The 22,412-nt window shown below is 43.0% G+C and overlaps 1 protein-coding gene across 2 annotated transcripts in view; it reads left to right on the plus strand.

Moving 5' to 3' along the window:
* The window catches only part of LOC310772688 (RAS guanyl-releasing protein 1-like), a 24,379-nt gene extending 2,476 nt beyond the window's left edge, over positions 1-21,903 (plus strand). Inside the window, exons 3-17 of one of the 2 annotated variants that reach the window (XM_083632553.1) lie at positions 3,487-3,592; positions 6,578-6,640; positions 6,771-6,902; positions 7,457-7,610; positions 8,244-8,417; positions 11,389-11,505; positions 11,764-12,039; positions 12,864-12,944; positions 13,379-13,483; positions 13,645-13,754; positions 14,405-14,549; positions 15,093-15,129; positions 17,353-17,484; positions 19,918-20,255; positions 21,694-21,903. In XM_083632553.1, the coding sequence (XP_083488679.1) occupies positions 3,487-3,592; positions 6,578-6,640; positions 6,771-6,902; positions 7,457-7,610; positions 8,244-8,417; positions 11,389-11,505; positions 11,764-12,039; positions 12,864-12,944; positions 13,379-13,483; positions 13,645-13,754; positions 14,405-14,549; positions 15,093-15,129; positions 17,353-17,484; positions 19,918-20,255; positions 21,694-21,828 (2,105 nt within the window). In that variant the 3' untranslated portion in view covers positions 21,829-21,903. The remainder of the gene's footprint in view (positions 1-3,486; positions 3,593-6,577; positions 6,641-6,770; positions 6,903-7,456; positions 7,611-8,243; positions 8,418-11,388; positions 11,506-11,763; positions 12,040-12,863; positions 12,945-13,378; positions 13,484-13,644; positions 13,755-14,404; positions 14,550-15,092; positions 15,130-17,352; positions 17,485-19,917; positions 20,256-21,693) is intronic. The other variant, XM_083632554.1, reaches the window with a different exon arrangement.
* The last annotated feature ends 509 nt before the right edge of the window (positions 21,904-22,412 follow it).

Genomic DNA, 22,412 nt, shown 5'->3' on the forward strand with positions numbered 1-22,412 from the left:
CACCTTTTCAAATGTGAGAGTGCACGTAAGAGCTATTTGAAGGATTACCTGATGGCAGCTTCAAGCTAAAGGTCAGCTCCCCAAACAGTGATCCTTAGATGCTGACCAGTCTTTGAAATGCAGAGCGCTGTGAGGCGGGGGTCAATAGCTGTTGACATCATCTCTCTCTGTACCACACTGCACTGTTGCACTGCACATTCAAAACGTGCTCAATGTCAAGGCTATAGGTAGATCTAAACAGTGATGCGTGTCATTATTGTATTAATCTATAATATATTTTTTTATCCACGTCAATTTTAAGGCATCAGTCGGTACTGAAATGTACCAAAAAGCTTATAAAATATTGATATATTGAAATATTATTATTATGCTGAGAACTGAAGTTTTCTATGATCCTGCCTGGTACAAAAGCTCTTGTTCATCTTGTTCATTGTTCATTTTCTTGTTCATTTGTTTCATTATAGTGTGACCATAACAATAACAATGTCCATGACGTTAGAGTGAACCCTTATTATTGATGGGGAAATTTGTACACGTACAGAGAGATAAGCATCGGCCCGGATCTGACTCGGATTCCTTTCAAACAAAGGGATCATCCATTCTGATAGCTTCTGTCAAAACAAGGAAATGCGGCGGCGCATGGGTTCAGAGCGGCTGATGGATCATGCGTCAGATAACCCTGAAAGTAGGCTGAGCGCTCCGTGCCCTCGGTGGTGTTTGTGGTCTTGCAATATCCCTCCTCTTAAAGTGTATCAGGCCGCAGCTTTCCTCATTTTCCAGTGAGTAACCGAGCGCTCGGGAGGGGATTTCCTCTGCAATTAACCCGGCAGAGGCGGGGTTAGTGGTTGGAATGTTGTGGGGAAAAAAGGATGGAGTAATTGTTTACCTGATGGAAAATCAAGGCTTCCTGTTATAGATTTTGACGAAGGTTTGGGTTTGCATGATTCACACCTGGCTGTTGCTGTACTTTGAAGTAAAATATGAATGTAGATTTGATTGTGAATTAAAGTAGCAAAAACATTTGGTTAGGTGAATAGTGAGGGAAATGTATTATTACATGTTATATTTGACTCAAAGACCTACGGTAATACCAAGAAAAAGAGTGGCTTTTAATGCTTTGTACAGGCTACCTGTTGCATATACTCAACTACACCAAAGCTTTACCATATACAGTATGCTGTTATCATTACAGCAAATATTTTATCACTTGGGTACAACTATCTTTTTCCCTCTCGTGTAAGTAATAACGCAGACTGTGGGTAAGCAGGACCGGTGAGGTCATTGACATTCATTGGGTTTAGTGCAGTGTGTTACAAACACAAACACACCTCATGCAGGATGTGGCTTAGTCAGCCGCTGGAGTGGCCCGCTGCATATAGATAACAAAGATTAGAAAAGGCAGTGTTGCCATGGCGTCTGAAGTATTTCCAAGGAGATACGCTTTCAAAGTGGCTCCATACAAACCTAATGTCCTTGATGGTGTCAAGACACTGGCCAGACCTTAAAGGGGAATACCACTCAATGTAACAATTTACACCTTTTCTTCTCATGGCTTTGATTTCCCAATCCAATCTTTTTTCAGACCTTTTACTAGTATAGTCTCCATGTTAATGTTTTCAATTCATTCTCTCTATGGAGCTAGTCTTTTATGGGAGACAGAAGTAAATATGTCTCATCCTAGACTGAAATGTCCCATCGAATATAAACAATATTTTTGAAAGCTGAAATTCAGTGTCATTCCCCTTTAAGTTAAACATTAATTTTGTGTAATTAGCCCTGTGGTTTTATGCTTCTCAGATGATAAAGAGGTGTGATGTATGACTTTATTACACATATATAAACCCATTATGTCTGTAGTAGTTGATGAGAGAGAGATCTCATGATGTCACTAGTGTTGAGACAGATGACCAAGACAGGAAAGGTGGTCTGGTCACAAACAAAGGAAGTGAGATATGAGCAAAATAGCAAACCACAGAGAGCAGAGCAGTGTTCCCCCTAATACAGAACACTGCTGCCGAATTATGATTTTTTTAATGAGAGAAGAGAAGAGAAGAGAAGAGAAGAGAAGAGAGGGCTCCATCTTATCTGATCTATCTCTTTAACATTATATTATTTTGCACTCCAGATGCTTCATATCCAAGTCAATTCACACACCTGTGCAGAAAGCATATAAAGGAGAAACTTTGTGCTTACCTGTTAATGTCAGCAGCACGATTATAACAAAAAGCACCAGGTAGACAACAAGCAAACAATGCTGATCACGGATTCAGGATTAGGGACCTGCAACTTCACCTGAGTATCGCAGGAAACACATATCTGTGGAATAAACAACATTTGGAAGATCCATCTTGATACAAATATAGTAGCTATTCCACATGTACAGATTTTTCTTCTTCCTGGAGGCGGGCCTTACTATGCGCGAGGGCCACCGTGACGCGCCAAAGCTGTTCACCTCAGCGACAACTGACAGATTCCCTCGGAGATGGTAGGATGCCAACTGTGCCACCACTAAGGCTTTGTTTAAGACTCCACCTTGAACCTTGAGGGTTTGGGGACGAGGGTAGGGTAGGCGTAGAGTAGGGTAGGGACTGGGAGCTTAAAGAAGTGAGAGGGAGGGAAAGGATTGTATAGGGGTGTTGTTGTTGATACCCTATATTTTTGTTCAATAAATGTCAATAATTGTTTTAAAGATTATACTTTTATTATGTTCAATAAAAGGGTATTTTCTTAAATCTTGAGACACCTCATATCTAAGCTAGACAGATGTTTCCCCTGTATATACTTAGGCCTGAAGAGCCTTTGGGCTCCGCTTTGTGAGCGCACACAAAAACATTTTTTGCTGGAAAAATAAAAAATAAATCCTCCCTGCTACAACTCCATCCCAGGGGAAACACTGGAGAATCATACAATGCTTGTTAATATCATGGAATGTTTTATCTTATGGTGTGTGTACATCATTTGCTGCTGCACATGGCTAGGCTAACCCTCTACTGCCCGATCAGTGTTAGGATTTGCATTGATAACACTGAGCAAGTGTTATGATGGAGCAGTTGTTTACCCAATGGAGAGTCAAGGCTTCCTGTTATAGATTTTGCTGAAGGTCTCTGTTTGGGCTTTTTTTGGCTTGCTGTATTTTGAAGTAAAACAGTAATAGTAGTGCAGATTGCGAATTATATATTTACTTATACTATGTGATTTTGACTCAAAGCCCTAAATACCCAGAAAAAGAGTGGCTGCTAATGTTTTATATACCTGTGTATACTCTTAACTACACCAAAACTTAATTTACCATTATGCTGTTAAGAATACAGTGAATATTTGATCACTTCATAAATGATTTACTGTATATCTTATCACTTGGCGGGGGGAAAAGATGCACACAACTTGTTTCTGTGTTGTACATCACTATGAACTTGTACTAGACATATGCCGCCGCTGTGTAGGAGTGGGGGTTCACTGGAGTGCGCGCCTGTTTTTCTGTTGCAGACACAGATGGCTATGTGTGTGGGAGCAGCCACCTGCTGAACATCACCTTGACCATGCACCTTCTCCTCATGTCCTCCAGTGATCTCCTGGACAAACTCAGCGCTCTATATCCTTCTGAGTCTGACGGCACTGTGAGAGAGACAACACATTCAGGGAGGAATGTGGCGACACAAGGGGGCTCGGCCAATCTGGAGTGCCAGATATAGCGTGGGATCAGATCTCGACCGCCTCTGCTGTTTGCCACTTTCGCTCGGTTGTCAACGGCAACGGGCATATCGAAATCGTACTTGGCTTGCGACGAGGTGTGCCGTGGCTGTGACTGTCAAACTTGATAGGCAGTCTGTGACAGTTCGTGTTTATCCCAGCTGTCAGTCGCTGCAGAGCTTTCAGATCTAATTTTTAGTCATTTTTAGCTCCGCTGCATACATCTCCTTCTGTGCTGTATTCAAAGTAGGCCGAATGTATCCCAAGCATTTTACAAACTACAGTCTTAGAATGTCACAGGAATGAGTCCTAAAACCTGGAAATGCATTAGCATGGGTTCCCTCTGGAAGTCAGTGGTTTTTTTTAATGGTTTTTGGTTAGATGCCTGAAATAAGGTCTGTGGTTAACAGACGTTTATGATATTAGACCTTTGTGTTCAGCAAGATCATCTTCACAAATGATCCACCACTTTTAGGATTTTTTTATGACGTTTTCTGTCGATCACATTTACGCTTCAAAAATCATAAAAGTGGTGTTTATGGGGCGTGCCGGTGGCTCACCTGGTAGAACGTGTACTATTAAGGCTTAGTCCTTCACACAGTGACCCAGGTTCGAATCCGACCTGCGGTCATTTGCTGCTGTCCCACTCTCTCCCTGCTTTCCTGTCGCTGTCTAGCACATACTGTCCTAATGAATAAAGGCTAAATGAAAATGCCACACAAAATTATAAAAAAAAAGAAATAAAGTAGTGTTTATTTGTGAAGATTATCTTGCTGAACACAAATGTCTAATATAAGCTTTTCAAAAATCCCATTGACTTTGAGACAAGGGAACCCAGCGTGATGCTAATTTCCCGGTTGGCCTACAAAAATACATCATCCCTTACCATCCTGTATTTACAGAAATACATCATCGCTTACCATCCTGTATTTGTTCCCATTCAAAATACTTGATTCTAACCCATTCATTTCCCCCACTTCATGTCTAAAAAAAAAGCAATGTTTTTTTGTTTTGTTTTTCTGCTTGTGTTTTCAATACATGCACTCTAGGCTTCCCATTCAGGAAACAGCAATGACGTCATGCAGCCTCTCAGAGGGGCTTACTGGCCTAGTGAGGAGCCCTGGGGTTTCAGGTGTTAATTACCTCTGGCTCTTTTCAAGTCCTCTTCAGCTATATAATAAGATAATATAAACACAGATCCTCCATTGCTTTGAGAGGCCCCTGCTCACAAAAACCCACGTCACACCTGCAGAGCGCCAAATGCACCTCTTTGCTAATTTTAACCCTCTCGTTGGGAGCCCGAGGCTCAAAAGGATACATCAAATCAATTCAACGTGTGGGTTAGGATCAAGGAACAGACACAGGAGCCATTAACAGCCTTCATAACAGTCTGGCTCTGGGATTGCGTGGGCACACTGGGCAGTTCTTCTGCTCCCATGACGCAATTAGCCTTTTTGTGTGCATCACTTCAAGCGGATTTCTGCCAATTGAGAGCTATAGACAGGCCCATAGTGTCAGTCTATTTTTAAATTGAGAGCTATAGTGTCAGTCTATTTTTAAATTGAGAGCTATAGTAGTTAGTATAGCAGAAGTTCCTCCTGCCATGCCTCTCTAATCCTCTCAGTGGGGGCTCTGATGCAGCCATCAAATAAACACACAAATCTAGAAATAAGATGCCTGGAGTGGGGGGGGGGGACTCGATAAAACATCAAAAAAAGGATGTTCATTTGGGAGTCACGAATCTTGGATTGAACATCATTTCTAACTTGTAGGTATCTAAACCAGTGTGTGTTGGGCAACTCAAATTTCCTCTTCAGAAGATCAAAGGATGCGAAATAACCATCTACACTATGTATAGGTCTCTGATGGAAACCAGACCCTTCTCACTCCAGGCATGGTCATTTTTGTCTGACCATGGAGCTAAAAAAGAATGATTAAAACAAATTGGTGTGTGGACAGAAACAACCGGTAGAACCGGTATTCAGAAAACCCCTCACTTGGTTTAGAATTCTGACAGTTTTTCCACAACAAAACTTAAATTCCGTAAAGTCCCAGGCTGCTCTTGCTTAGAAAATAACATAGCTGGTGTCACTCTATTTTTAAATTGAGAGCTATAGTGTCAGTCTATTTTTAAATGGAGAGCTATAGTGTCAGTCTATTTTTAAATGGAGAGCTATAGTGTCAGTCTATTTTTAAATGGAGAGCTATAGTGTCAGTCTATTTTTAAATTGAGAGCTATAGTGTCCGTCTATTTTTAAATTGAGAGCTATAGTGTCCGTCTATTTTTAAATTGAGAGCTATAGTGTCCGTCTATTTTTAAATTGAGAGCTATAGTGTCTATTTTTAAATTGAGACCTATAGTGTCAGTCTATTTTTAAATTGAGAGCTAGTATCAGTTTATTTTTAAAAGCATCATCATGATCATCATCTGGAAAAGGAAATGCTTTGTGTTTACTGTACATACTGTAAATCCACAGTGCTAGTGAGTTGTGGTCACCCTGCACATAATGGAGGGCAGACCAACCTAAGGAATAATCTTCTCCTGGACTCACGACATTGATGAAAGCATGATCAGAGTGTCGCACTTATGGTGTGTGTTTTATGTAATGCCAGAATGATTCATTCAAAGATGCGCATCGCAGTTTTCCCTTTTGCGGTCACCTCCTCCCATATCACCACCAAATGTCACTTCTGTTTGGCTTTTGGTTTTGTTTCTTTATTAATGAGTTGTTTGCACCAGATATTCTGCAGCGGAATCAACAGCAGTGTTCGTTATTTACCCCAAACATGACCTCTCTGTCCTGATTCCTGAAAATGCTACAGATTAGTTAATACTGAGAAGACACTGTCATCAATCAGCCTCTATTTGTTCCTTAACTGAAGTCACATTTAAAACAGCGGTAGATGACGAGCAGCCTGCAGAGTGCCAGAGGATATGCTACCTCATCAGGTTAGTGCCGTCCAATGATCACAGCGGGCCGAATTCTAACAGCCAACATTGTGCACACCCATTGTGGTACTTGTAGTATAAGAAATGGTATGTTTTGTGTCAGTCACATGGTGTCACGTTTGACGTTCAGGTATTGGATGCAGGAGTTCTGGATGATGTTCCGGTTGCACCACAGCCTGTCGGACAGCCTGGAGCAGTTCAGAGAGCTGATCAGAGACTTGGGCCAGGAGCCTCTCGTTTCATTCCTGGAGACCAAATGGATGTAAGTGTTTATCTCTGACCTGCTGGCGACTGAGAAATCAGTGCTTCATGACTGTCAGTTGTTTGGTCAGTCATAGAAGAGACTGAAACACTGATCATGATCCAATATAATAGTATATATTGAGAAAATGGCTTCCACATTTATTAAGCAAGAACATGATAGAAACGTTACACTTACAGGTTCCCCCTATACTATAGAGTAGTTGATCTGACTTGGTTATGGAGCACCTTGCTGCATAAATGTAATGATTAAAAACAAGATTTTCTATAATGCCTTAATTCTTGAAGATACAGAGTTCATGTCAATACCTCCCATGTGTTATGGGTAGACAAGTATGCTAGAAGAAATGTTTTCGAAATAATGTTGTAATTTAAGTGGCATAATTAATAATAGTAATAGTAATAATAATAGTAGTAATATTATTATTAGCATTATTAGCATTAATGGTTGTGTTTAATATATCATGGTAATTATGGCAAGACATTAGGCAGCTCAAATGCCTCCTTTTACATTGCTGTGAATGCGGTCATGTTATGTTCCATGGTGTGTTTTAGAACTGAGCGTGACTGGTCGTGGAAGGCCAGCCAGAAGATCAAGGCTAACAGCAGTAAAAAGAGGAAGGTCTCTCTTCTGTTTGACCACCTGGAGCCCATCGAGTTGGCCGAGCATCTCACCTTCCTGGAGTTCAAGTCTTTCTGTCGGATATCAGTGAGTATGTCACTAGTCTCGCAGTAAAAACGATGAAGGAGACGTGCACATCCAAAACGCTCTTCAAACCAGCTGCTGGACCAAAAAAGACGACAGTATGAAACAAGAAGAGCGTTGGCTCGAAACGTTAGTCTCGCAGTAGCCAGCCGTAGATAGATATCTACGTCTGGTGCACAACTCTTGAAAAGTGTTTAAGGACCACCCACTAAGACCAAAACAAAATGCGTGACAAACATATGAATTGACCAACCACGGACCTCCTTATTTGCGTGACGTAACTCGTGGGCGGTACATTTTGAACGATGCACCAATGCCCGCAGAGAGTCGGACTTCCGCCATGATACTATTGGAGCCATGGGATTTCCTCTGGCAAACCCCAGAAATGCTGACTTGTGATTCCCTCCATCGCTGGAAGCGTGCTGACATAACATGTTGGGTCTGACCACGTGAGACTAGTATGGCACTAATCCCGTAACAAATTGCATATGCAAATTGCATCTTTTGTGTGTTTGTGATTTTCCTTTTTGAGAGAATACTTTGTGAAATGAAAACCATTTGGTATTTCCTCCTCGGGGAAAATGCTTCACAGCAGTTTCCTGTGCAGCTACTCACCCTCCTCTGTTCTCTTGCAAGTTTGTAGACTATCAGAACTACATCCGCAGCTGCTGCATGAAGGACATCCCGGTGATGGAGCGTTCCATCGTCCTGTGTAACGGCATCTCCCAGTGGGTGCAGCTGATGGTGCTGAGCAGGCCCACGGCTCAGCTGAGAGCCGAGGTCTTCACCAAGTTCATCCACGTGGCGCAGGTAGTCATCAGCCCCTCGCTTACCACTATCACAGTTTCTCTTCCTGTTTCGTGGGTCTGACGAAGAATTCTCACGGAGCAATTCTCAACACATTTCCTCATCACCTACTTCTGTTCCCACGCCTTATCCTTAGCGAAGGCCTGCTGTCACACTCTGCACTGTGACATGAACAACATTACAGATGCTGCATAATTGACGGTTGCATAATGCATATTCACAGAGGGCTGGTAATGATTCTCATGAGCTCTGCGACAGGCTTTTAGTGCATCAAAGATTTCACCAATACCCAAATATTAACAGAGTGCAAGCTAATGGAGTGATCAAATAGAAGACACTTGAAGACATTGGGCTCTATTTTCCCCCTGGCCTTAAATTTGCGTTTATGCCTGGGTGCAGCACTATTAGTGGGCATGGTCACACGCATTCCCTAATTTGAATGTGGCGCTAAAAGCCAAGGTGCGTGGGGGAAACCATTTAACCACGCCTTTTTAAGCGTAGAATTATTCACAAGTGTGGCCATTGGTGATCTCCAGTAAACCAATCACATACTTCCCTTCCAAGCTCCCGATCCACGGAGCCACTCCAGTCCGCTTGCGGCTGCATGCTGTCATCTCTCCATGCCAATTTGGACATCTCAGCGCATCACAGATCATAGCCTAAACACCTCTCCCGCACACACGCTGAAGAAGGGCTGCTGCCCAAATGTCTTTGTGGCAATAAAAGTATTCAACTTGGGAGTGCTGTCCTCCTTTCTTGATGGCTGTCATGTAGAGTTCTCAACGGTCCTAAAAAATCTAATCCGACCCAACCCGCTTGAGACGCGGCCCGAGCTCAACTCGCCCGCCGTTGTCACATACACTCATTCAGCCCGAGACCAAAACAAACAAACAGTTATTAGACCTAGGACATTATAAAAAGTGTGCAATTAATGCTGCCATGGCTCAAATAATGGGAACGGTATGTATGTGTGTTACTGCCATAAATGTTTTTCAGCTTTCATGCTGTTATGGACATATGCTTATCCCTTTTCGGGCTCTCTCCTGCATCTCCGCTGTGGGGCTACTGCGTGTGTAATTACGCAGCGTACTGAGCCGCACTCAGTGATGCTGCTCTATTTGAAGTTGAATTTCGTTCCACCAGCACCCATTTTATTAATCAGCTATTTTTAAAAATTTAATCCCACCAATTTAGTCCGTCATTTTCCCCTTGGCACACATAAAGACACATGCTTCCGTCACTGTCTGCTTAATGGCGAGGGACTTCAGCCGTAGGCTACTCGTGACAAAACCAGACATTGAATTTTCAACAGTTAACTTTTGCAGTAGCTAGGCCTAGGTTACTGGCTATATCCCCGGCGCACTGAATAAGGCCTGGTTTTGAAAAACGTTAACCGCAAAATTAACGCCTGTTGGGAAGATCGCTTTAGGCTGGTATTTAAGGCCGAAACGCCCATTCTGGCCTATTCTGGCACTGCGCCACGCCTCTTCAGCGTAAAGCGCATTTCTGGGCGTAAAAACATGACGATATCTTCCAGACAGCCCAAACTGACGCGGGACGATATCGGTAGGCAGGCATAAAGCGTGTTTTTTTCGTTTAAGGCCACTTTAAGGCCAGTGGCAAAATAGAGCCCATTGACTACATTTACATGCACACAATATTCCGGTTTTTGCCCATATTCGGAAAATGACAATATTCAGACTAAATGAATAATCCACTAATATTCCCGTTTACATGCAGCCATAGCTCGCCCTCCCTGACACATGAGGGAGGGGGGAAGAGAGAGAGAGATGCAGGTCGAATCAGCTGAGTTTTTCTGTTGAGAATAAACAGAGGAGCGCTATTCCTACCAGGATCTCTTGGTCCATTTCAGGAGCTTGCTGCTGGAAAGTTTGGCGTTGTGATTATTTGCACATCCAAGTCTTTAATAAAAAGTAGGCTAATAGCCTACGTTATTACCTCGCAGGCTCGCAAGCATTTTGGACTTCTGTGGGCACCATTCTCTTTAAATATCTCTCTATTTATATCGATGTTTCTCATTAATCGGAAAATGCTCAATTCTGAAAAAGGCCAAATTCGGAAAATGCAACATATAGCTGTTTACATGACCCTTAACAAATTCAGAATATTGTCATTTTCCGACTAATAGTGGAATGCACTAATAGTGCATGTAAATGTAGTAATTGAGGAGTTGGGAGGTAGAGAAGAGAGCGAGACATTGAGGAGTTTGGAGGTAGAGAAGAGAGAGAGACATTGAGGAGTTTGGAGGTAGAGAAGAGAGAGAGATATTGAGGAGTTTGGAGGTAGAGAAGAGAGAGACATTGAGGAGTTGGGAGGTAGAGAAGAGAGAGAGACATTGAGGAGTTGGGAAGTAGAGAAGAGAGAGAGATATTGAGGAGTTTGGAGGTAGAGAAGAGAGAGAGACATTGAGGAGTTTGGAGGTAGAGAAGAGAGAGACATTGAGGAGTTTAGAGGTAGAGAAGAGAGAGAGACATTGAGGAGTTGGGGTGTAGAGAAGAGAGAGGCGACTCGTGACTCTAGCTGATCGGTCTTCGCTTATTGAAACCACTCAGTGTGAAGCTGCATAGCGCCTGCTGAGAAGTGATGCGCTGGTTGGGTTTGTTGTGAACTCTGGAGGACCTCTTGCACTGTCAATGCACTAGTCTGCTGCTGCTGCTGCTCACTATCATCGACCTCAAAGCCCGCTGCTGCTGTGGGAACGAATTTTGTACCATAATGCTCAAGCTGAGCTGCAGCATTAAGAGACCTGGAGAGGGGAAAGCTCTGCCAAAATGAGTGAGATATCAGAGTTTCGTAAGAAACGACTGAGTGGCTTATGTAAGAGTGTTGCGGATTATGTAACTAGGGCGATCTGCAATGAGTTTAATTGTGTGTATTTATCTGTGTGTGTGTGTGTGTGTGTGTGTGTGTGTGTGTGTGTGTGTGTGTGTGTGTGTGTGTGTGTGTGTATCAGAACCTCCATCTTATGCACAACTACAACACACTAATGGCAGTGGTGGGAGGCCTTTGTCACAGCTCCATCTCCAGACTGAAGGACACCAGCTCACATGTACCCAATGAGGTCACCAAGGTATGGGACGACTGGCCACACAGTCCCTTATCCTAACAAGCGCAAACCTTTTAGACCACAACACCACCCATATCACCCTAGCCACTAGTACCACCTTTCTATCCCTACTTACGGCCCTTTAACCACTAAACTTCCATGACTGAGTGAGTGACTGTCCCACCTTATGGTCCAGTGCCACGGTAAAAGTAACCATTAGCTTTGAGAACCTCCAAAAGAATGGAAAGCTGGTAGACTCACTGCTACCTGTTCACTCCACAGGTCCTGAATGAGATGACGGACCTGCTGTCCTCCTGTAGGAACTATGACAACTACAGACAGGCATACAGTCGGTGCGCGGGCTTTAAGATCCCCATCCTAGGCGTCCACCTCAAAGACCTGATCTCGGTCAATGAGGCCATGTCGGACTACGTGGAGGACAACAAGGTGAATGTCCAGAAGCTACAGGCGCTCTACAGCCACATCAACGAGCTGATCCAGCTCCAGCAGGTCCCACCCAGGCTGGACGCTAACAAGGACCTGGTCCATCTGTTGACGGTAAACTAGCAGCGCAACTTTGTACCTTATTTGTATATAATTGTTATTATATCTTGTACCCTGTTTTAAAGGCATTCGATTGTGTTTAATTCAAGCCCAAATGTGAGCCAATATGTTGGTGTTTCAGCAATCTGCATACAGAATGTGTGTGTGTGTGTGTGTGTGTGTGTGTGTGTGTGTGTGTGTGTGTGTGTGTGTGTGTGTGTGTGTGTGTGTGTGTGTGTGTGTGTGTGTGTGTGTGTGTGTGTGTGTGTGTCAATCAATCAATCAATCAATCAATCAATCAATCAGTTTAATACATGTCCCAGAAGGGCACTTTGGTTCACATCAGGCAGTAGTGGTTATTACAACATCATTACTAGTTTGAGAGTAGTAATAAAGGCACACTTCAGAATTATAGTAACATTATTACTACGGTAGTTTGAAAAGTAATAAAGGCACACTTCAATATTATACAATACATATCTATTTGTTGCAATATGTACAGATTCCAAAAGACCATCTGCTCCCTTCTGCCGAGTCGCCGCGTGCGCAGCGCCCCTGTGTGTGTGTGTGTGTGTGTGTGTGTGTGTGTGATGATGATGAGCTGCATTTATAAGTGTGTGGCGGCTGAGTGAGAGAGAGTGCAGATTCCTGTATTATTGTGCGATCTGCATGTCTTGTTTTTATCGCAATTGAACAACACATTTTCCCTTGAAGGGCTAACAGTTTACCCCGTAACCTTGTTTTCCTCTCATCAAAACACATTTCAAGGATAAGTCTAGAGATACAGAAACCATTCACTTTTCTCCTGAATATCAACATTGCCGTCTCCTTCTCCACAGCTGTCCTTGGATCTTTATTACACAGAGGATGAGATCTATGAGCTGTCTTATGCCAGGGAGCCCAAGAACTGTAAAGCACCCGTAAGTGACATAGTTGACTATTCATAGTATTCCCATGACGTCACAAGCATTTTCCTACCAATATGGCACTACAATACACACAGCTCATTGGCTGGTTGTGTCACTTGATTGTAATCACCTGTTAATTGATTACAATCACCTGCTACAGTATTGGTGCTGCTTGTACCAACATGGCCGTGTGGTGATGTAACAGAATACTATCAATAGATACAGTTTAACACCTGTTCACCAACTGGCACAAAATTCAAACCATACCTTGCTTTTAAGCATTACTCAGCTTCTGTTTGAATAATGGAACAATTGGAAGGCCAGTCATGTTGGCTGCTGAAGAGGAGTTCAAACATAGATTGAGTGTTCTGAATCACTCGGCTAATATTGCACATGTTTGTTCATCTGCTCAAGGCTGTTGTAATGAGTGATTGATTTTCTATCAGCCAGCCACGCCCTCTAGACCTCCAGTGGTTGTGGACTGGGCACCAGGAGTGGCTCCTAAACCCGACCCCAGAACCATCAGCAAGCATGTGCAGAGGATGGTGGATGTGAGTACCTCAGTTTAAAGTACTCAGTAATGTTGTTATAAAACCACTATCATTTCATTTAACTATTGTATTCTGGATGCTGCCATTTTGAGAATCTACTCTGGCGGTTATTGTTCTCTGGCAATCTGACAACAATGGTGTTTGTCTCTTGTGTTTGACAGTCGGTGTTTAAGAACTACGACCATGATGAGAATGGCTTCATTTCTCAAGAGGACTTTGAGAAAATTGCTGCTAGCTTTCCCTTCTCCTTCTGTGTCATGGACAAAGAGAAGTGAGTGGAGTGGACCGTGTGCATTGTGGCGTGTGTGTCTGGCGGCTCACGCACTTTTTCTGAGTTGCTTTGTGACTGAGTAGCTTTGTGACTGCAGTGGAGAGGAAACAAAAGTGGTATCTGTTGTGATGAGTGAACAGGAAGCTATAAAAAAGTATAGCTGCAGAGCTAACCGTAACTCTGCCACTGAATATTCACCCATATGCTCTCACACAAGCCCAGTGCAGCACAGTTCAGTAGATGCAGCCTCTTACTGAACATGTTCAAATGCTACAGTGAAAATCTGAAATGGATTCAGTGTAGTTTATCATCACTGTGAAAAGGGAAGACCTTGTAAATATTTATATATATATACTGTATTATAACTTTTCAGAAACAGCCCTGTTTTGAGATTTATCCAATGGCTTTTGAGAGGGTTTCATAACCCCAAGGGGTTGTACAGTAGGATAGAAAAATTGAGTTACAACAGCATTATGTAAAATGGAGTGGTAAATACATGAGACGTACTGTACACATGGGACAATGGATTGCAGTCACCAATCATAAAAAATATTTCGTTTACGAATAAAACATGTCTATGAAACTGGTCATTTGCCATTATGTTCTGTTTTCCAATAGTAAATGAGTATGTATGTGTTGGGATTGTCCAGGGAAGGGCTCATCAACAGAGAGGAGATCACTGCCTATTTCATGCGGGCCAGTGTCATCTGCTCCAAGCTGGGGGTGGGCTTTGTCCACAACTTCCAGGAGGCCACTTACATGAAGCCCACCTTCTGTGACAACTGCTCAGGATTTGTAAGTCACTGCACAAGTCAAGGATAAATGTGTATGATAAGCTACAGGAACTACTGCACCACTGTTTACACGTGCTCAAACAATAATTAATTTGGCCTCAGATACCATTGTTTTTATTGCTCTATTGCATTGTAAATAAATTATTTAAACATTGAAGGTCAGTTTATGGTATCTATTATATCGTCTATACGAGGGATCAGCCAAGCAGCATTTTGGTAAACAAAACGTGTTTCCGGGGGGAAACGGCAATGGGATCCTATGGAGCTGCTTTGTCTCACTCTAGCCCCGACTATGTTTACATTTTAAAAGCTGCGATATAATATACATCAGACTCTTGAGCTACTTCTGCTCTCGCTCAGAATGTCAAAATATAAGTGATGTCATGTATAGTTTTTGAGATATGAACGTTTGTTTGGCACAACTCATACTAGTTAACAGCCGCGCTTCCGGGGGATTTGCGGTGTCGTGACATCACGCTGATTCCTCGTATTGTTCTTCAGTTCTTTGAAAACCAAAATGTCTTCTTCCTCTTCTCCTTCACAGCTGTGGGGTGTCATCAAACAAGGCTATAGATGCAAAGGTAATGATCTCATTGCACACTATCTTGTGCAACTCCAGCTTGTTCTGTTAGTTTTTATTTACCAAATGTCAGTCAGTATCCTGCATAGATTAAACAAGGAGTTCATGTTTGGAAAAGGTAGCCTACTGCAGTGTCTGCTGTAAGATTAGGTAGTACAGGTAGCCTACTGCAGTGTCTGCTGTAAGATTAGGGAGTACAGATAGCCTACTGCAGTGTCTGCTGTAAGATTAGGTAGTACAGGTAGCCTACTGCAGTGTCTGCTGTAAGATTAGGTAGTACAGGTAGCCTACTGCAGCAGTGTCTGCTGTAAGATTAGGTAGTACAGGTAGCCTACTGCAGTGTCTGCTGTAAGATTAGGGAGTACAGGTAGCCTACTGCAGTGTCTGCTGTAAGATTAGGGAGTACAGGTAGCCTACTACTGCAGTGTCTGCTGTAAGATTAGGTAGTACAGGTAGCCTACTGCAGCAGTGTCTGCTGTAAGATTAGGGAGTAAAGGTAGCCTACTGCAGTGTCTGCTGTAAGATTAGGGAGTAAAGGTAGCCTACTGCAGTGTCTGCTGTAAGATTAGGTAGTACAGGTAGCCTACTGCAGTGTCTGCTGTAAGATTAGGGAGTACAGATAGCCTACTGCAGTGTCTGCTGTAAGATTAGGTAGTACAGGTAGCCTACTGCAGTGTCTGCTGTAAGATTAGGTAGTACAGGTAGCCTACTGCAGCAGTGTCTGCTGTAAGATTAGGTAGTACAGGTAGCCTACTGCAGTGTCTGCTGTAAGATTAGGTAGTACAGGTAGCCTACTGCAGCAGTGTCTGCTGTAAGATTAGGTAGTACAGGTAGCCTACTGCAGTGTCTGCTGTAAGATTAGGGAGTACAGGTAGCCTACTGCAGTGTCTGCTGTAAGATTAGGGAGTACAGGTAGCCTACTACTGCAGTGTCTGCTGTAAGATTAGGTAGTACAGGTAGCCTACTGCAGCAGTGTCTGCTGTAAGATTAGGGAGTAAAGGTAGCCTACTCCAGTGTCTGCTGTAAGATTAGGGAGTAAAGGTAGCCTACTGCAGTGTCTGCTGTAAGATTAGGGAGTAAAGGTAGCCTACTGCAGTGTCTGCTGTAAGATTAGGGAGTAAAGGTAGCCTACTCCAGTGTCTGCTGTAAGATTAGGGAGTAAAGGTAGCCTACTGCAGTGTCTGCTGTAAGATTAGGGAGTAAAGGTAGCCTACTCCAGTGTCTGCTGTAAGATTAGGGAGTAAAGGTAGCCTACTCCAGTGTCTGCTGTAAGATTAGGGAGTAAAGGTAGCCTACTCCAGTGTCTGCTGTAAGATTAGGGAGTAAAGGTAGCCTACTCCAGTGTCTGCTGTAAGATTAGGGAGTAAAGGTAGCCTACTGCAGTGTCTGCTGTAAGATTAGGGAGTAAAGGTAGCCTACTCCAGTGTCTGCTGTAAGATTAGGTAGTACAGGTAGCCTACTGCAGTGTCTGCTGTAAGATTAGGGAGTAAAGGTAGCCTACTGCAGTGTCTGCTGTAAGATTAGGGAGTAAAGGTAGCCTACTGCAGTGTCTGCTGTAAGATTAGGGAGTACAGGTAGCCTACTGCAGCAGTGTCTGCTGTAAGATTAGGGAGTAAAGGTAGCCTACTGCAGTGTCTGCTGTAAGATTAGGTAGTAAAGGTAGCCTACTCCAGTGTCTGCTGTAAGATTAGGGAGTAAAGGTAGCCTACTCCAGTGTCTGCTGTAAGATTAGGGAGTAAAGGTAGCCTACTGCAGTGTATGCTGTAAGATTAGGTAGTAAAGGTAGCCTACTCCAGTGTCTGCTGTAAGATTAGGGAGTAAAGGTAGCCTACTGCAGTGTCTGCTGTAAGATTAGGGAGTAAAGGTAGCCTACTGCAGTGTATGCTGTAAGATTAGGGTGTAAAGTTATCGAAGTTAGAGTTATCTAAGAAGGGGTAGTGTGGTTTTGTACCTTGCATACTGCGAGCTGAACCTTGCAGCACATCAAAGAATGTGGAGTCTGCAGTCAAAACCACAGTTTTCATCCCCCCCTCCTTCCCTCAAAATCATATGAGAAACAAATGGTTTACTTGGCAGTGAGCATGCAGAAGGTGGCGAGAGTAGCACTTGCAGCATGCACACATCAGAAAGAAAGGAAGGTAGTGAGCGAGCGAGTATGGATGAGTTGATGGAATTAATGCGAGTTCCTGCTCTGACTTGTTTGCATTCTTTTGGCCACATTCAGACTGTGGGATGAACTGCCACAAGCTGTGCAAGGACCAGGTGGCATTTGAGTGCAAGAAGAATGGCAAAGGGACCGGCGCCATTGACAGTCCCACAACAAGCTCTACGCCCATCATCATGGGCCCCTCAGAGGGTGGGTCGTGGTGGTGGGGTTCAGTGCAAACACACATAGGCTACAACAGGGGTGCCCAAACTTTTTTAAGCTGAAAGCTACTTGCAAAAAATAAAACTAGTCGCGAGGTACTTCTTTTCCCTTTGTCCCCTTGTCCCTCAAGTACATAAGCTATTTAGCACATTTTAACAGTATATTATTTATTTAACATTATTTAATAATGTTATGTTAAATACTGTAAATACTGAGTTAGCTATACATGAGTGGGATTTAGTTTATGCATAAAAATAATAATACATTTTGGATTACTTTGGTGAGATACTTATTGATGGCCCGAGATCTACCGGTAGATCACGATCTACCTATTTGGGCAACCCTGGGCTACACTATACAGTAGCCGTGACCACTCACTAACTGATGCATACAGTACATTGTAAAATGGATAGTTTCTGTCCTTGATTATGATTGGCTGAGCCGCATTCGCAAAATATTATGAAACCTTGCCAGGTATGCTATATGTAGGAACCGCTACGTGTTGTGCCAAAGAACGCCCCTTAAATCATGGTAAATCACAGCCTCTTGGGGCTTATTGCTTCATTGACACATGGTTTCACAGGTTTCAGAGCAGTCAACATTAAGTCAGTTTGATTAGCGCCATCTGGTGGCATAGGTGGATCATCACGCACTGCTGTTTCATCATAATCACCATCTCTCACACATACATGGGAAATGACATGACTTTATCTTATTGAGCTAGCTAATGGAAATATACTTGATGACAACATGACTTGATCTTAGTTTGAGCTAGCTAATGGAAATATACTTGATGACAACATGACTTGATCTTAGTTTGAGCTAGCTAATGGAAATATACTTGATGACAACATGACTTGATCTTATTGAGCTAGCTAATGGAAATATACTTGACAACATGACTTGATCTTATTGAGCTAGCTAATGGAAATATACTTGATGACAACATGACTTGATCTTATTGAGCTAGCTAATGGAAATAAACTTGACAACATGACTTGATCTTATTGAGCTAGCTAATGGAAATATACTTGATGACAACATGACTTGATCTTAGTTTGAGCTAGCTAATGGAAATATACTTGATGACACGTGACTTAATCTTATTGAGCTAGCTAATGGAAATATACTTGATGACAACATGACTTGATCTTATTGAGCTAGCTAATGGAAATATACTTGATGACAACATGACTTGATCTTATTGAGCTAGCTAATGGAAATATACTTGATGACAACATGACTTGATCTTAGTTTGAGCTAGCTAATGGAAATATACTTGATGACACGTGACTTAATCTTATTGAGCTAGCTAATGGAAATATACTTGATGACAACATGACTTGATCTTATTGAGCTAGCTAATGGAAATATACTTGATGACACGTGACTTAATCTTATTGAGCTAGCTAATGGAAATATACTTGATGACAACATGACTTGATCTTATTGAGCTAGCTAATGGAAATATACTTGATGACAACATGACTTGATCTTATTGAGCTAGCTAATGGAAATATACTTGATGACAACATGACTTGATCTTAGTTTGAGCTAGCTAATGGAAATATACTTGATGACACGTGACTTAATCTTATTGAGCTAGCTAATGGAAATATACTTGATGACAACATGACTTGATCTTATTGAGCTAGCTAATGGAAATATACTTGATGACAACATGACTTGATCTTATTGAGCTAGCTAATGGAAATATACTTGATGACAACATGACTTGATCTTAGTTTGAGCTAGCTAATGGAAATATACTTGATGACACGTGACTTAATCTTATTGAGCTAGCTAATGGAAATATACTTGATGACAACATGACTTGATCTTAGTTTGAGCTAGCTAATGGAAATATACTTGATGACAACATGACTTGATCTTAGTTTTACCTAGCTAATGGAAATAATACTAAAGAGTGCAGGACCTGCTGGCTGGATGTCTGCTGTCAGGAGCAGTTCCACTTAGTAAAGTGAGCTTGCTCTCTGTTCTGAGAAAAGGACTACAGTATATTATTTGGAGCTCATGAACTTTCAGCTTAACTTGACTCACAAACTGGTGGGAATAGCGTGATCCTCCCATGTGCTACGTCCTGCCTGTGAAGCTCCCCGCTGTCAGGTGAAAAGAAGCGTCTGGCAACTGCTAGTCTACGGCTCTCCCCAGATCGGCAGAGGGGGTGGAGCAGCGACCAGGGCAGCAGGGGGAAAGTGGCCAAGTACAATTGAGGAGAAAATGGGGGGAAATCAGAAAAACCCCCAATAATAATATAAACTCACATTATGTACCGAGGTTTGAATCAGAGGCTTAATCAAACAGCACTTCTCAAAATGGAAGGTCAAGTTCCTCATGATTGCCTATCCGCACTGTTTGTCCCATCTGATTTATTTTCCAATGGTTTACCATCGGTTCTAGGTTCAGAGGAAGGTCCTTTCCCTTACCCAGATGAATGCAAAGACTGGACCCCAGTGTCCCCGGTCCCGTTCCACCTGAAGCTAGGAAGGCCTCAGAAGGTCCAGAAGGTCCATAGTGGCACGCAGACAGAGGGACCCCATCTCCCCGCCATAGCCTCAGAGTCCAGCCACCTTCAGCCTTCCCTCCTGGCTCCCGGTCCCTCCCTCACCCCGTGCCCCAGCCCAGTGCCCCAGCGCAAGCAGCGGCACTGCGCCAAGTGGGAGAACAGAGCCTCCATCGTGCAGAAGCCCAAGGAACCAGAGGAAGGGAGCAAACCCACCTATGAATATCTGGAGTCGGTGAGTGATAAGATTTATTTATTTATGTATCTAACCTTTATTTATCCAGAGAGGACCATTGAGAGCACACTCTCTTTTTCAAGATGCCCTGATTACAGCATATACCACAATTTAAACAATTTAAAACAATGAAAATTAAGAATAATAATAATAAAGATTGTGACATATAAAACACTAAAACAATAAAACAATAAAATCACATGAAATCACAGGGCAGACAAATAAGAGGGCTACGTAAAGCAGGTGCAATCTCTATGCAATACATCCTCAAGTAGAGCTTTGAACGACTATGGAGAGAGACCAGTCGGTCCAGTTTGAGAGAGTCCTGAAGCTTGTTCCATCTATCAGGAGCATAAAAGATGAAGTGACCAATCTAATGTGTGTCTGTGAGCGTGTCTGATATCGTGAAGCACTAAAACTTGAAAGTGAAGACAAATAGAATGGAAGCTTACCAAACAAGGCCTTATAAATAAATAAAAGACAATGTTGAGCTCTACAAACGGTAAGAGAAGGCCAACCACACAATAAAACACAATGATGAGTGTAAAACCCACCATCAGTAATAAACCGCAGAGCACTGTGAAATACTGCATCAAGAGACTTCAGCTTGGAAGGTGAAGCATGCATGTATAGTACATCACCATAATCAAAGACAGACATTAGAGATTGCACAATGGTCTTTCTACTAAATAGAGAGAAACAAGACTTGTTTCTGTAGAGGAAACCAATCTTTCCCCTCAGCTTTTTGGTTAAGTGTCCCACATGGATCTGAAATGAGAGCTTATTATCTAGTCAAATGCCCAAATATTTACAAGAATGAACAATTTCAATTTTCTCACCTTTAATAGTAACTTTAAGTAAGTTTAAGATCAACTTTATTGTCCCAGAGGGGAAATTTGTCTTGGGCAAAAGTACTTCTGACACCTGCAGTCACAAGCAGTACAGTACAAGCAATAAAAACAAAGTAGAGAAACACTATAAGACACACACAGAACATGACCAACAGACAACACTATTGCACTAAGGTACAGAGCAAAATGTCATATACAATAATGATATTGCAGAGTCCTAATAGATCTATATTAGAATAAAAAAAGAATTACATACTGCTCAAAAGACAGATAGGCCACAATCATAGACCTAATTCCTCGCAGTATTGCATAAGACGCACTGGAAAATATATAAACAAGATAAAAATGGGCAAAATATTGGACAAGCTCTGTGAATTGGAGGTAGTCACCAGTCTGACCACGTAAGAGGCGTCACATTACAAATCATTCGCAGACACACACAAAAAAGTGCAGAATGAAAGGAACTAGGAGCATTCATGCCTCTTGAGAAGACGTCCTCCCCAAAACTTCTCAAACTCTCATTCCACCACGGCGGATCGTTTCTGTCCGTCCTGGTAGATAACATGAGTCTGACCTGTCATTCCCAGGACAACCAGAAGCTGCATAAAAACAATGAGACACTACGTAAGAAGCTGAAGGAGACAGAGCGGGAGGTGGAGATACTAAAGACGCTGCTGAAGAGACACGCCCTCCACCCTGTTGAGGAGGACTCCTCCTCCTAGAGACACGCCCTCCACCCTGTTGAGAAGGACTCCTCCTAGAGACACACCCTCCACCCTGTTGAGGAGGACTCCTCCTCCTAGAGACACACCCTCCACCCTGTTGAGAAAGAGGACTCCTCCTAGAGACACACCCTCCACCCTGTTGAGGAGGACTCCTCTTCCTAGAGACACACCCTCTACCCTGTTGAGGAGGACTCCTCTTCCTAGAGACACACCCTCCACCCTGTTGAGGAGGACTCCTCTTCCTAGAGACACACCCTCCACCCTGTTGAGGAGGACTCCTCCTCCTAGAGACACACCCTCCACCCTGTTGAGAAAGAGGACTCCTCCTAGAGACACACCCTCCACCCTGTTGAGGAGGACTCCTCTTCCTAGAGACACACCCTCTACCCTGTTGAGGAGGACTCCTCTTCCTAGAGACACACCCTCCACCCTGTTGAGGAGGACTCCTCTTCCTAGAGACACACCCTCCACCCTGTTGAGGAGGACTCCTCTTCCTAGAGACACACCCTCTACCCTGTTGAGGAGGAGGACTCCTCGTCGCCACACATGGAGGCCGGTGCTGCCCCCGTATGGCTTAGCAG

Source organism: Poromitra crassiceps, assembly GCF_964638095.1.
Source record: "Poromitra crassiceps genome assembly, chromosome: 3".
NCBI lineage: Eukaryota > Metazoa > Chordata > Actinopteri > Beryciformes > Melamphaidae > Poromitra > Poromitra crassiceps.